The sequence below is a fragment of the Palaemon carinicauda genome, chromosome 21, assembly GCF_036898095.1.
Source record: "Palaemon carinicauda isolate YSFRI2023 chromosome 21, ASM3689809v2, whole genome shotgun sequence".
Lineage (NCBI taxonomy): Eukaryota > Metazoa > Arthropoda > Malacostraca > Decapoda > Palaemonidae > Palaemon > Palaemon carinicauda.
This window is the reverse complement of record NC_090745.1, coordinates 104,727,387-104,743,136: the sequence shown is the minus strand read 5'-3', so window position 1 is coordinate 104,743,136 and position 15,750 is coordinate 104,727,387. Positions and strand designations below refer to the sequence as shown.

Here is a 15,750-nt window from a genome sequence, read left to right as displayed (position 1 = left end):
TCTTCTCCTGCTGCTTTGCTTCATTCCACGCCTTTTTAATGCTTTCTTTACTTCTCAATGTTACTTTTGGTACCGGCTCAGGTGTTTCATTATTTCTATTGGCTAGGTTATTTCTTATATAACTACTCGATAGCATTGTATAGAAATTCTCATCAATTCTAATCACTCCATCTTTGTCGACATTTCTCCTTTAATTCTTTAAAGTAAATATCTGTTAGTGCCCTGTTCCAATTCTTCTTTTCACCAACTTCATGCTTTTTTTCCTTATTTGAGCGTTTCCACAATTTTTGGTCTGATTGTGTTTACGAATGTATTGGGAATTTAGTTAGTTTTTTTATTATTTATAGTTCTGCTAATTCTATTTCAACTCCCTCTGATTTTACGCTTACTTCCAATCTTTTCTTTATTAGGCTTTTTGTGTTTTCTGATAGTTTTCATTGATCTTGTGCTGAATCTAATACAAATTTTGTAAAGTTACAATTAATTTCTTCCTTGCTTGATTCCATTTCATCATATAGCTATGAGAATACCTATTTTGTGTTGATAAACTAAACACATCCAATGTTGTCTTATCACAGGAGTGTTTATTTTCTTTCTTAAAATTAGTTTCTCTCTAGACAAACTTTACTTCTCACCATTCCATGGTCGCTGGACTTAAACTTGTTTAACAGTTAGCCCACACCTTTAACTAAATTAATCTTTTCACTGAGAATAAAAACTATTTCGTTTTTTTTTCTGTGTTTGGGCTTCTCCAGGTATATTTTCTGTTCCTTTTTGATAAATAAAAGGTGTTCATTATTTTTAGATTGTTTCTTTAATCCAATTCTTCAAGCATGTCTCCTCTATCATTCTTTGTGCCTACTCCAAATTTATTTATGCCTACATCTGATTCTCCTCTCTTCTTTTGACATACTTTAACACTGAAATTGCCCAAAACAAATGTAAATTGAGTCTTATGTTTTCAAAGATATTTCAAGGTCTTCTTATTTCTTCCTCTGCATGGCCATGTGATGTTGTTGGTAGTCTACATACGTGAGGATGATCTTCAGTGCATACTTATTTTGACAATCAATCCTACAATTCAATCACTAATGTTATATATACATACATACATACATACATACATACATACATATATATATATATATATATATATATATATATATATATATATATATATATATATATATATATATATATATATAGTTGCACCAGTTTTGGTAAAGTGATAAAGTGATACATTGATTGACAATAATCCCCATCAGATTTTCTATTTGGGCATTTGGCGTGCAAATTATTATTGAAGCTGTTTGACATAAAATCAATTTTATGTCTTTTTAAGGTAAAGATGAAAATGGAAAGTTGGAAACGTAATACTAAAAGGTATCATTTGGTATTTCAGATTTTGGCATCAAGCCACAGGAAAGTTCCTTATCATGCACATACATGCCGTGAATACAGTATCTATGCCGTGAATGAAGGACAACAAGCTACCGCTATCTCGTACTGTCTTGTGCATAATAGGGGAAATCACTGTAAATAGGAAAATAGCGATTATCCTTCGTATAATGTCGTTCAGATATACTTGTGATAGTAAAAGTTTTAACTTTTAGTTGAAAATAGTAACAATTTACTCTTATATGACGAAATGTGTCTATTAGTAATCTGGCTAGGTGTGTGCTGAGTAGCGTTGCGTCTCTATATTCAGTCCTGTTGATGTAAAGATTGAATGGTACATAAGCATCACCAATATATTTCGCCCGAGTTGTCATTGAAGCTAATTACCCGTATTAAGCAAGATGTCTGAAGAAATAGACGAACTACATGATGACGAGGATTACTATACGTTTTTAAATATTCCTCGAAAAGTGAGTATGCTTGTGTACACATAAATTATTAGACTGTTTTGTTAATGTTACCGGTAAAGACCTCCACATTGGCCTCGACGTACAATATTTTGTTATGATTTTATAATTTTAGTCAATAACCAAACCTGTAGATGGGACCTAATTATGGCAAAATTATTAGTCATTGAATTATTTTCGTGGTTAAAAATGGCTGACTCAATCCTTAAGGTTGATACTCTAGCTAACGTGTAGGACTAAATTAATGGTGAATTAACAGTATGCATAGCAAACTGTTTTGTATACTGTTTTTTTATATTTTTGGGTGGCCAACCCGATGTTTAGTATCTTTTATTCAAGCAAAGAGCTTGCTTGCTTCAGACAACTATAAATGTTTCTTTTAAACATATATAGAGGTCGTTTGATAATATCTTTACCCATGCACCTATTTAGTATGGAAATGTCAAAATCTTACATTCCTTACCATCTCTGTATTATTATTGGAGCCTTTGTATATCAGCGGCCAGTTCCTCACGCGTTCATTAAAAATGGTCATCAACTAACCTAAATTCTCCCCCCCTAACCTAACCTACAAGCCGTGTCCTTACTTACTTACCTAACTGGGGGCAGCCCTGCGACCCCCCTTACACATCCGTATTCTAAGTTAGACATAATAATACATATAGGTGGCCGCTATCATACATACATCCCTTATTATATAAGAGGGCAAGAGGTTAACGTAGTTCGTTGGGACATGCTTAAACTTTCTTATATGTCATATTGATTTTGGTAATTCTATACAATAGCTACGCCACTAATGATTTGGTAGTTTTTTTTTTTTTAATGAAATACTTTATGCTTTATCTAAAGCTGACCTTTTATTGAGGAACAGTATTTTTACCATATTTGTTAACTTTTCCAATCTTGGGGGACCCCCAGTGGGAAACCGGGATTTTCGTTTGGGGAGTGAATTAAAGAATCCGTTTTACCGATAAAATAATGGCACATGTAGAATTAGCAATAAACAAGGCCACCAGCTAACCTAAACATATGACTTAACCTAACCTAACCTTGTAGCTGTATTTTATCCTTACCTAGCGGGTGGGAGGGGGAATGAATGAGCACCAATCATTTATAGTTTTGTGAGAAATTCTTAATTCATTTTCAACAAATTTATAACTAAATTTAACACCAATATACATTATATACAAGTAACAAATTACATTCTATATCTAAATGAGACTTTTCAAACCAAGTTCCCTTAATAATGTATATATAAAACTACACCTTATTTTCACTTTCTTCTTTCTTTTTCAATACCCTTTTATTAACACCCTGATTTTGGCAGTACTTTATTATTCTTTTGATGTTACCACAAAAATGCAAAACAAAGTCTTTGTAATTTAGATAACAACTGAGACGAGAACTTGCGAGAAAACCACGGATATTGATGTCAAAATAGATGGTAAATGAGAAACCGCACCAGAAGTTCAAGGTTCACACGCCTCCGTGGCTCCCAAGAGACTGAAAAATTAACGGTGGAAATTGTGTGAAAAGTGGCGAAAAGTGTTTATTATTAAAACCGTCACCTGATTAAGTATTCAAGTCACGTGATTCTAGTTTTGTTAAAATGCTAGTCCCAAGTAAAATATGGATTATCATCACTGGTTAAAAACTATGACGTTTGGGTGATGTCTTACTACGTAGAATATAGTCGATGATGTAAAAATGACATAATCTATGTTTTTAACGTATAACTGAACAAACGAGAGCTCAGTCTGAAGAGGAATTTTTCAATATTAAACTTACCCGATAATCATGTAGCTGTCAACTCCGTTGCCCGACAGAATTCTATGGAGGGATACGCCAGCTATCACAATACTAGAAGGGGGTGTACTTACCAGCGCCACCTGTGGCCAGGTACTCAAGTACTTCTTGTTGACACCTCCTCAATTATTCCTCTGTCGTGCTTCCGGTTAAGACGTTCTGGGATACGCTTATGTTCTTGGAGTATTTTCACGACTTTGGTGAAGTATTTCTCTTTGATTTCGGCTGTCGCTTTACTGGAAACTTCTATATTAGCTTAGTTAGCTTTTGGAATTAATTTGATTAATTATGGTGACGAAGAGAGTATGAACTCTCGTTCACCTTTCAATGGCCGACCCTTCCCTTAGACGGAAGTGTTGGTGTCTAAGAGAGTATAGACTCTCTTAATTTTGCTTAACAAAAGTTATAGATTTATTTTATATCTCTCCGCCTCTTTTAGGCCTCTTCGATTAACTTCCTTTTATTATAAACTTATTAAAATTAATTTTTATATTTGTTTATATTCGACCTTCCTAATAGTAGGCGGTCTTTTCTTGGTACCGAAGTTAATTAACATTGAGCCCGTCATTTCGGTTTTACCTGTTAACATATTATGCTATTTCCGCCACAGAGTTTGAAAGAATTTCTTTGATAGTCTCGTACTGTTTTCAAAGTTGAACTAACGTTTTGTTTTGTCTCTGCAGTTGTTGACGTTCAGAACGTTCAACTTGCACTCTATCGTTACGATAGAGAAAGAATGTTCACGGTTTCACGTTGCAGTAAGAGTAACCGTGTCTAGCGTTTTGTTCATTCTTTCTTAACTTAATGGTTTTGATCCTAATAAAGGAACTTTTCATTTTGAGAAATATTTCAGTTTTTTCCTTTAACAATAATATGTTTTAACGATATATATGATTGGGCTCTTCTCTCAGGTTCTAAGTCAAGAGAGAGAGAGAGAGAGAGAGAGAGATAGAGACGGAGGGAGAAAGAGGATAAACGTTTCACTCAAGCCTGCCAGGCGTTCGAGTAACGTCGTTATCGTTTTTGCTCTTCTCCCTAGTCTCTTTAGGGGAAGAAACTAAACGTTTCTAGAGTGATCTAGTGTTTAGTCTCTTTCCAGCCACTGAATTATCTTTCATTAGATTTTTCTGTTACTTTGTAATTCTGTTTTCGCAATTACTAACTTTTGAGAAAGGATAGAATTGCGTGTTTCAGGTACAAACCACTTAAAGTTTCGAGTTCAGTGAAATAAGTGCAAACAGAAATCAAAGTGATAAGTGATTAGCGCAAAGTATGTCAGTGTTGTGCGTGAGGGTACTTTTGTGCGCGCCAGTCGTCCTCCCAGTCCGGGACCTCTTGCAAGCTCCCAAGCCCAGGGGAGAAGCAATGTCGAAGGACAAAAGGGTTCGGCAGGCCTTGATCGGCGCACAGAAGTATCCTCGGTGGTTGTGGGCGTGTCTTACCGAGACCGTCACTCCCACCCGCAGACGATTGAGCCCTTATTTTGCTCGTCTGCAGAAGAGATTTAGGGGAGAAAATAAAGGCAGAGTAACGCTGGCTCAGGTCTCAAGACCTCTTAAACGTAAAGTCCAGACCTATGCCAGACGTACGAAGTTAAAGTTCAACAACCCGGATGCAGTCATTGGGTTAGCTCTGACTCTCCTCAGTCATCAGTTGAATACACTCCGCCTAAGAGGAGTAAGGTTCTGCCGCAGCAGATCTCTGCTGTTAAGGCTTTACCTCAGCAGACCTTAGTGTCTGCCGACCCCAAGTTGACTCTACTGCAGTCCATGCAGTCACAACTTTCGGTCTTGATGCGTGAGTGTCGGGCTGAGAGTGTTGCGCCTCCGCCTCCGCCTACACTCCCCCCGCCTATGCTCGCTCCGCCTGATCGCAGTACCACCTGCCAGGCGTACGATGTTGTGGACTCTACTACAGTCCATGCAAGCACAGCTTTCGGACTTGATGCGTGAGTGTCGGGCTGAGAGTGTTGCTCCTCCGCCTCCGCCTACACTCCCTCCGCCTACACTCGCTCCGCCTGATCGCAGTACCACCTGCCAGGCGTACGATGTTGTGGACTCTACTACAGTCCATGCAAGCACAGCTTTCGGACTTGATGCGTGAGTGTCGGGCTGAGAGTGTTGCTCCTCCGCCTCCGCCTACACTCCCTCCGCCTACGCTCGCTCCGCCTGATCGCACTACCACCTGCCAGGCGTACGATGTTGAGCCACGTGCTGAGTTTGCTGTTCCCTGTGGTGTTCAGCCTCCGCCTTCCTTTAGGCAACCTTTACAATGGGATCAGGAGGATTATACCTCTCTTCCTCCGCCTCCACTTGCTGCTCCACCAGTGATGCAACACTCGGTTGAGGTACAACAACCTCTCCCGTCCATGAGTCAGTCTCCTCAGCTCTCGCTGCAGCGAGCTCAACCCTCCACAAGGCAAGCACCACAACACCTTAGCCTTGCGCCTCAGGAGCCTCAGCTTGCGAGACATTTACCTTGTTCTGCGCAGCCTCTTCCTCATCGCGCTCCGCTCACACCACAGGAACTGGAACTTGCTACTCCGCTTCCGCCAACCGCTCAGCAAGCGCAACCCTTGGGTTCAACCACTCATGCTAGGAGTCAGCCTCCTCCACCCATGCGCCTTCCTTCTGCTTGTCTTTTATTCAGCCTTTGCAGACTGAGCCTCAGGTGTTCCCTCAACAGAGTCTTGAAGAGGAAACCACAACTATTGTTGTTCCAGCTCGTTCTGACTCTGCTGTTCAGCATACCTTATCTCCATTTTCAAACCATGGCAAAAATATGAATCATGAGTTATGAATGTAAGGTAAACATTATGTTGATTTTTAAACCCCATGCAAGCATGCATAAAGCACTCTAGCACTGGTCATGGAATTTCTGAGAAATGTTAAACGCCATGCACACGCTCTGCTTTCCTTACAGCAGGCTCTGCTTACAGCAGGCTCTGCTTACTACATGCTCTGCATACAGCATGCTCTGCATACAGCATGCTCTGCATACAGCATGCTCTGCATTCAGCATGCTCTGCATACAACATGCTCTGCATACAGCATGCTCTGCATTCAGCATGCTCTGCATACAACATGCTCTACATACAGCATGCTCTGCATACAGCATACTCTGCATACATCATGGCATACCTTACCGCATGCTTCTCAGTCACACATCTTGGGTTGTTGCCAACTCACTAGACTGTCAAGCAGTTTCATTACGTTGCCTTCTAGTCTGCTGCTTTTGCACCAGTGAACCCTCACTCAGAGAACTTAGCTTTTCTAGGATAAGGTCCCTGTAGATGAGAAAGTTCTTTTCTCCCTCCTTCTGATATTCCCTTGAGGACTCTGTCATTTGGAGGGAGCCTTTAGCTGCATAACCTCTTATGGACTTTTATTTAAGCATAACATGCTTCCAGGGAAGGTAATGGTTCCACTTCAGTCGCTAATCCCGTCTGTTACCACACCTGCTCCCATAGACCTTGAGCTGTGTTGCATGACATGCAGTCCAAGCTTAGTCCTTGTTAGAGGATTTTTTGTTTACGGAGTCAATGTGTCACGGGGAAGACGTTCAACAACCAACAGAAGTGACTTGTTGTGACGCAGTGCGGCAACCTCAGCAACCCGTTAAGGAATTGTCTGTACGACCCAGACAGTCTAGACAGATTCGGGTTGTCACTGTACTTCCTCGCTTGCCCATGATTGACAGTTCACAGACTGTGCAGCAGTATCATGATCTTGTGTCCGGCTCCGTCAGACGACTGGCTTTTAAGAGCTCCCACAAGTCGTCGCTGTCTGGAGATTTTCAAATGGACTATGGATCTGACCAAGGAACTGGGCCTCCTGGTCAATTTTGAGGAGTCTCAGCTCGTTCCATCCCAGACCATTGTCTCCTTGGGTATGGATCTTCAGAGTCGAGCTTTTCGGACTTTTCCGTCGGCCCCAAGGATCTTCCAAGCCCTAGAATGCATCCAGAGCATGCTGAGAAGGAACCGATGCTCAGTCAGGTAGTGGATGAGTCTAACAGGGACACTTTCATCTCTGGCCCTGTTCATCGTGTTAGGGAGACTCCACCTTCCCCCCCTTCAGTATCATCTAGCTGCTCACTGGATAAAGGACATGACGCTAGAGACGGTCTCAGTTCCTGTTTCCGAAGAGAGGAGGTCTTCTCTCGCGTGGTGTAAGAACAGCTTTCTTCTCAAGGAAGTCTACCTTTGGCTGTTCAGAAACACGACCGCCGTCTCCTCTCGGACGCATCAGACATGGGCTGGGGTGCGACTTTGGACGGACAAGAATGCTCGGGAACATGGAATCAGGAGCAAAGGACACTTCACATCATTTGCAAGAAGTTGTTGGCGGTTATTCTGGCCTTGATAAACTTCAAGTCCCTCCAGCTTAACAAAGTGGTGGAGGTAGACTCTGACAACACCACAGCCCTGGCTTACATCTTCAAGCAGGGAGGGACTCTTTCGTGGAAGTTGTTCTAGATCGCAAGGGACCTACTTCTGGTCTTAAGATCGAAAGCTAACTGGTAACGAGGTTCATTCAGGGCGGTATGAATGTCATGGCAGATCACCTCAGACGGAAGGGTCAGGTCATCCCCACAGAGTGGACCCTTCTCAAGAATGTTTGCAACAGACTTTGGGCCCTGTGGGGTCAGCCAACCATAGATCTGTTCACTACCTCGATAACCTAGAGACTCCTGTTGTATTGTTCTCCGATTCCAGACCCAGCAGCAGTTCACGTGGATGCTTTTCTGCTGGATTGGTTCCACCTCGACCTGTATGCATTCCCGCCGTTCAAGATTGTCAACAGGGTACTTCAGAAGTTCTCCTCTCACAAAGGGACACGGCTGACGTTGGTTGGCTCCGCTCTGGTCCGCGAGAGAATGGTTCTTAGAGGTACTGCATGGCTGGTCGACATTCCCAGGACTCTTCCTCTAGGAGTGAACCTTCTAAGTCTACCTCACGTAAAGAAGGTACACCCAATCCTCCACGCTCTTCGTCTGACTGCCTTCAGACTTTCGAAACACTCTCAAGAGCTAGGGGCTTTTCGAAGGAGGCAGCCAGAGCGATTGCCAAAGCAAGGAGAACATCCACTCTCAGAATCTATCAGTCTCAAGGGGAAGTCTTCCGTAGCTGGTACAAGACCAATGCAGTTTCCTCAACCAGTACCACTGTAACCCAGATTGCTGACTTCCTGTTATATCTAAGGAAAGTAAGATCCCTTTCAGCTCCTACGATCAAGGGTTACAGAAGTATGTTGGCAGCGGTTTTCCGCCACAGAGGCTTGGATCTTTCCACCAACAAAGATCTACAGGACCTCCCTAGGTCTTTTGAGACCTCAAAGGAACGTCGGTTGTCCACTCCAGGCTGGAATCTAGACGTGGTCCTAAGGTTCCTTATGTCATCAAGATTTGAACCTCTCCAATCAGCCTCTTTTTAGGACCTCACATTAAAAACTCTTTTCCTCGTGTGCTTGACAACAGCTAAAAGAGTAAGTGAGATCCACGCCTTCAGCAGGATCATTGTTTTCACATCTGAAACGGCTACATGTTCCTTGCAGCTCGGTTTTTGCTAAACGAGCTTCCTTCACGTCCTTGGCCTAAGTCGTTCGAGATCCCAAGCCTGTCCAACTTGGTGGGGAATGATCTGAAGAGAGTACTTTGCCCAGTTAGAGCTCTTAGGTACTATCTAAAAAGGTCTTAACCTTTACAAGGACAATCAGAAGCCTTATAGTGTGCTATCAAGAAACCTTCTTTTCCAAGTTCTAAGAACTCAGTTTCTTACTATTCAGGCTTCTGATTAGAGAAACACATTCTCATCTGAAGGAAGAAGACCTTGCTTTGCTGAAGGTAAGGACACATGAAGTGGGAGCTGTGGCTACTTCAGTGGCCTTCAAACAGAACCATTCTCTGCAGAGTGTTATGGATGCAACCTATTGGAGAAGCAAGTCAGTGTTCGCATCATTCTATCTCAAAGATGTCCAGTCTCTTTACGAGTACTGCTACACCCTGGGATCATTCGTAGCAACGAATGCAGTAGTAGGCGAGGGCTCAGCCACTACATTCCCATAATCCCATAACCTTTTAACCTTTCTCTTGAATACTTTTTATGGGTTGTACGGTCGGCTAAGAAGCCTTCCACATCCTTGTTGATTTGGCGGGTGGTCAATTCTTTCTTGAGAAGCGCCGAGGTTAAAGGTTGTGATGAGGTCCTTTAGTATGGGTTGCAGCCCTGTATACTTTAGCACCTTTGGGTTGATTCAGCCTCCAAGAGGAACGCTGCGCTCAGTAAGGAAGACGAACTTAAAAAAGAGGCAGAGTAACGGTTCAATTCGACTTCCTTACCAGGTACTTATTATTTCATTGTTATTTGAGATAACTGTTATATGAAATATGGGATACTTAGCTATCCTTTAATCTTGTACACTGGTTTTCACCCACCCCCCTGGGTGTGAATCAGCTACATGATTATCGGGTAAGTTTAATATTGAAAAATGTTATTTTCATTAGTAAAATAAATTTTTGAATATACTTACCCGATAATCATGATTTAATTGACCCTCCCTTCCTCCCCATAGAGAACCAGTGGGACCGAGGAATAATTGAGGAGGTGTCAACAAGAAGTACTTGAGTACCTGGCCACAGGTGGCGCTGGTAAGTACACCCCCTTCTAGTATTGTGATAGCTGGCGTATCCCTCCATAGAATTCTGTCGGGCAACGGAGTTGACAGCTACATGATTATCGGGTAAGTATATTCAAAAATTTATTTTACTAATGAAAATAACATTTTGGAGAGTTATGAAGTCGAGGGACTTAGTTTTTTCAGGTGGGTCAAATGTAATTTTGATTTTTAAACCACTTCTAGACCTACCGCCACTTAGATTTATATATCTAATGAAACCTTAGACTTCCATCTTCTTAGTGAAAGTACTTAAATTTGATAACTTGCGGGCAGAACTATTGTATAGAATTACTTTGATTTTTTTTATTTGGAAAATGCTGCTTATCTTGGTCTGAATTATTATTATTATTATTATTATTATTATTATTACTATTACTAGCTAAGCTACAACCCTAATTGGAAAATCAAAATGCTATAACCCCAAGGGCTCCAACAGGGAAAAATAGACCAGTGAGGAAAGGAAATAAGGAAATAAATGATATGAGAAATAATGGACAATTAAAATGAAATATTTTAAAAACAGTCACATCTTCATAACAGATATTTCATATATAAACTATAAAAAGAATTATGTCAGCCTGTTCAACATATCATTTGAAGTTCTACCAATTCTACTACCCGATTAGGAAGATCATTCCACAACTTGGTCACAGCTGGAATAAAACTTCTAGAATACTATGTAGTATTAACCCTCATGATGAAGTCCTGGTAATATGAAGCTAGTTTTATGATTTATGAAATATGATTGTGTTACCTTGCCAGGAGTGTAGCCAGTTGTGAAGCAAACACAGGGTGAGACTTAGTCCTATGGTAAGCTAAGGATAAAGTAGTTTGAGGGGGGGGGGGGGTCGCTGCCCCCGTGTTAGATAAGTAAGGTTACGACTCCTAGATTAGGTTAGGCAGTGTTCATGTGTTTTTTTCCCTCATACCTTTTGAAATTTTACACAGTCTTTCTCATACCGGGTGTAAAATTTCATTGGTTATGAGGGAAAAACCTCATTTTAAAAGAGAAACTATCACAAGAACACCGCCTTATCTAATGTCCCCACCTAACCTAACCTAGGAGTCGTATCCTTACCTATAAACTTGAGTCCTCCCTTAGACTACTGTATCCTTAGCTTATCTTAAGCCTAGGTTTCCACCCTGTGTTTTCTTCTGGGAAGGTAACGCTAAATCATAATATGTCGTAAATTGTAAAAGTACTGTAGTTTCATATCGTATTTCAGACTAAGAGAAACAAAATTTTTCCCATAAAGAAAATCAATTTGACAAATAATACGAAGTTTACGCCTGTGCCAGTAAACTACATTCACCTCAAGAATTCACAAATTAGATACCTGAGTACTGTATATTGTTTTCTCAGTTTTTATAGCATACCATTAAAACCTTTCAAGTTACTATTTAGAGCTGTTTTCACTATCACAGATTTTAATAACCTAATTCTATTTCAAAAGAAAGAAGTGCTGCTTTCATCATTTTGAAATGGTTATTTTGAATTTGTTGTTTGAATAGGAAATTCCTGTTGCAGTCCTTTATAATATAGATGAATACAGTATGTCCATTTCGGAGAAACTAAGTGTTATTGATATATTTATTTGTGCTTTGAACAGTTTTTCATGTCAATAACTGTCAGAAACCAGTATTTTTGAAGTTATAAGGATGAGTGAAATTCAGGAAGGTACTCCTGAAAAAACTTATTTGTTCCGTCACTATACAAACCCTCACTAATTATACTGGATATTATTTTTGGCTTAGCTGAAAGACAACCCATAAGACTTTTAGCGAGGGATAACTACCCCAACGGCTTGTTAGTGGAAGGGGGGTAGCCAGCTACCTCGCTCACTTGTACACCTGGGGTGAGCACCCACTTTGCTTTTGGCTCGGGTAGAGTGCGGACGTTGCTGCTCTCTGCCTCCTTAACTGACTGCCATTTGACTTGTTGAAATATTGATTTGTTGCAGTTTCTTCTTTAATTCCTTTTCCTTTTGCAGTGTGTGTGTTGCTCTTTTGTCGCCCTCATGCGCACGCGTCGTGGACCTGAGGGCCGCTCCTGCGGTACCCTTGTGTCCACCCATGAGACGGACCCCCAATGAACTGTGTCCATCTTGCCGAGGCAGGTGGTGTGACCGGGACAACACTTGTTCTGAATGTCAGGAGTGGTCTGCCTCCCATTGGGAGAGGTTTGGGTGTAAGTGAAAGAAGAAGTCCAATTGAGATTCTTCACCTTCGTTTTCTTCCTCAAAGTCGAAGAAGTCTCGGACTTCTTCTTACCCCCGATCTCTTCCTGAAGCTGCTCCTCTACTGGTTTCTTCTGTGGAACAGCCGAGTAGCAGCGCAGCCCAATTGACCCCAAGTCAACCTTGGGGATCGAGGGACGGTACTGTTTCCCCTGGCGAAATGGTCCTTCTCCCTCCGGGGAGCGCCTGCTCCTCTTCTGATCTTTTCCAGATGGGGCCATTGCAGGGTTTGGCTGGTCCTCTGTCAAAGGAAGTTATGTATGAGCTTCTTCAGTTGGATGCCGAGAGGACTTGGAGGTGGATCCTTCCCCGTTGGGTGCAGCTCCGAACGACCACTCTTCTGTTGGAGAAGAGCAAAGTCTGAGGCAGGTTTCTCCTTCGAGTGGCCATCTCTCTTGCCCACGAGTGAGATCCCCGTGAGATATCTTGTTCACGAGAAACTAACGTGTGACTTCGTTGACTTTGTCAGAGCCGGCTCCCTCTTCGGAGGAACCTGCTTAGCGTTCTCCTCTGGGGGTTCGTCGGGTATCGGATTTTCTGACTCTTTGTCACCCTGGGTATTCTTCCCCCCCTTGCTGTTAGGAGACGCCTGTTCAATCCTGTAAAGGACCGACATTCTAAGACTCGGGGCTCTCATCATGCTGAGCCTTCGGGCTTTCATCACATTAAGCCTTCGGGCTCTCGTCACGCTGAGCGTTCAGGCTCTCGTCACGCTGAGCCTTCGGGCTCTTGTCACGTCGAGCCTAAGGGCTCTCGTCACGCTGAGCCTTCGGGCTCTCGTCACACTGAGCCTTCGGGCTCTCGTCACGCTAAGCCTCCAGCTCTCGTCACGCTGAGCTTTCAAGCTCTTGTAAGTTGTCAGCTGCTCGCTATGCGTCAGGTACGCACAACTCGCCAGCTGCTTGTCCCTTGACAGCTGCTCGTCACTTGACAGGTGCGCATGGTTCTGCCAGCTGCTCTCTACGCGTTAGCTAGGTGGGTCTTGCCGACTACTCGTCACCTCACCATCAGGTGACGAGTGATTGCCTTTCGCCACAGAGCACAGAGAGACCACATGAGACGAGACGAACATCGGTCTTGATAGCCGTGCGAGTGTCACTCGCTTGAACAAGCCCCCAAGGCTCGTGGGACTCCATCTTCCCAGAGCTCCCCTGTTAAGTGCCAGTGACTCACTCTTCACTCCCTAGCCTTTTACCCTCACATTAGTCCCCGAGACCGACTGCTACGATTCTCTCGCAGGCTTGCAAGCGCCTGTTCCAAGGGATCGTCACCCACCATGAGCCAGCTTGCCCTGTGCGAGCAGCGTGGTGACGATTCCCATTGCAAGGTACATCGGGCCCAGGGTGGACGACAGAAGAAGGTACCGAACTAAAGCACCGCTTTGGGGTATCAACTCTCAGCAAAACCCCCAGCAGTTAGACTGGTGCTGCAATTACCTGCATAGTGCGACAGGCAGTGGCAGGGGCCCTTCCCCTCTCTCAATCCGTGGGATTTCCCTGATGGCTTCTCTCCTTCCCGGTTCCTCTCCTCCTTCAGATCCTTGGAGGAGTTCCAAAGGTCGACCCTTGCAGGACCCTCTTCCAAGGAGAGACCTCTCTCCACCAGGAAGAGGAATTGGGAGGAAGAAGACGCAGAGAAGTCTGGGAGCCCTTGCAGGTATGTGTGGCACCGGTAAGACCAAAGGGGAAACGTAAGAGGATTATGCCGTCTCCCCCCATGGAGGACAGGGTGATCTCCCTGACACTTTTTTTCGCCTCTCGCATATAGAGGTGGGTCCGCCAGAGTCTCATCCTCCATCCCATCCTGATATTATTCTTCCCTCCGGAGAGTACCAATGTCCGCTCAGAAAAGAGGTAGCCTCAAGGTCGTCTCTTATAGAGGAATACCTGCCTTCGCGCAGGGAGCCATAGGACTTGTTTACCATCCCCAAGTCCTCGGCAAGAGCTTCCGTGTCTCAACAAGAGAGGTCGAGGGAAGTCTTTCTCAAGGACTTTGACAATTTGGACCCACCCCGGGCTCCTATGGGTGATAGCTTGGAGGGGGATGAGCAATGAGATTATTAGGACAATCTATTGCCTAGAGTTGCTATCCCTAACCTCACGGAAGTGGAGCAGAGAGTCCGAGCATGCCTTCTGGTAGGTCTTGGCCTGTATTAGTACCGTCAATGGGCTGTCAAATCCATCGACAGCCCCACAAGTTGGTAAACATACGGTCCTCGAACTTGCCAATGTCACTCAAAGGCCCCTGTGGGGCAGTGCAGCTTTGCTCTGGTTGAATGGGTTGAAGAGTGCCAGGAGGAAGGCAGTTTCTCAAGCTATAGACTCCTCTAGCTCCCTCTGAGCAGGCTCCTCTTGTCACCATTTGTGCAGCAGAGGAGATATTATGAGATGATTAATGAGCCTGTTTTGGCATTACCTCTGGACCATTCTATAGAGGCTCTTTCAAGAGTGATTCCCTTCGAGAGATTGTCGGGACCCTCGGCTTTAGAAATCATCAACCAGGCAAAAATTGTGAAGTATGCCATGCAGGCTACTTCGTGGGTGGATCTCGGGTTGGGATTTGTGGGACACCTGATCAGGTCATGGAACTGGTCACGTGAGTCAATCAGGAGGTCGATGGACACCTTCCTTGTATAACTCTTTATTTAGTCAAAAGGATGACTGATAAGTCACCTGGAACACAGGAGATACAAATATAAGTAATAGAAGATACAAACATAAGTAATAGAAAATACAACCATAAGTAATGAATAAACTGGGGTAAATGACATATCTCTCTTATTTCCTTTCCCTAGGGGGGAGTTTTAAAGGGTACAAATAAAACTTGACAGGCTGGAAACAGCAACTTATGAAAGTTTTGTAATAGTCCTGGTTGCCAAAATATAAAAACATCAATAGTTTTTAGAGCACTTGATCAATTCACATAGCCTGATTAAAAATTATACATGTGACTTAAAGGCCATTCATCAATAGCACTTCCATGCACTTAATATAGAGACCTCAGCTCTCTTCAAGGGGGGTATTATTGTGACCCACAAAAGATCCTGGGTTGAAGTGAACAGTCACACTAATCCTTAAAATGTAGTCTTTAAAGCACCGTTTCCCTAGCACCTGTATTTTTATGAGGCATAGGACGGCTCAGGGATAATGGTAGCTTAGTAATTGG

At 43.1% G+C, this 15,750-nt stretch overlaps 1 protein-coding gene across 3 annotated transcripts in view; it reads left to right on the top strand.

Annotated features, from left to right (window-relative positions):
• Positions 1–1,533: 1,533 nt before the first annotated feature.
• LOC137615386 (dnaJ homolog subfamily C member 11-like) overlaps positions 1,534–15,750 on the top strand; it is a 119,564-nt gene continuing 105,347 nt past the window's right edge. For 2 of the 3 annotated variants that reach the window (XM_068345208.1, XM_068345207.1), the window contains exon 1: positions 1,534–1,868. In XM_068345208.1, the coding sequence (XP_068201309.1) occupies positions 1,800–1,868 (69 nt within the window). In that variant the 5' untranslated portion in view covers positions 1,534–1,799. The remainder of the gene's footprint in view (positions 1,869–15,750) is intronic. The other variant, XM_068345206.1, reaches the window with a different exon arrangement.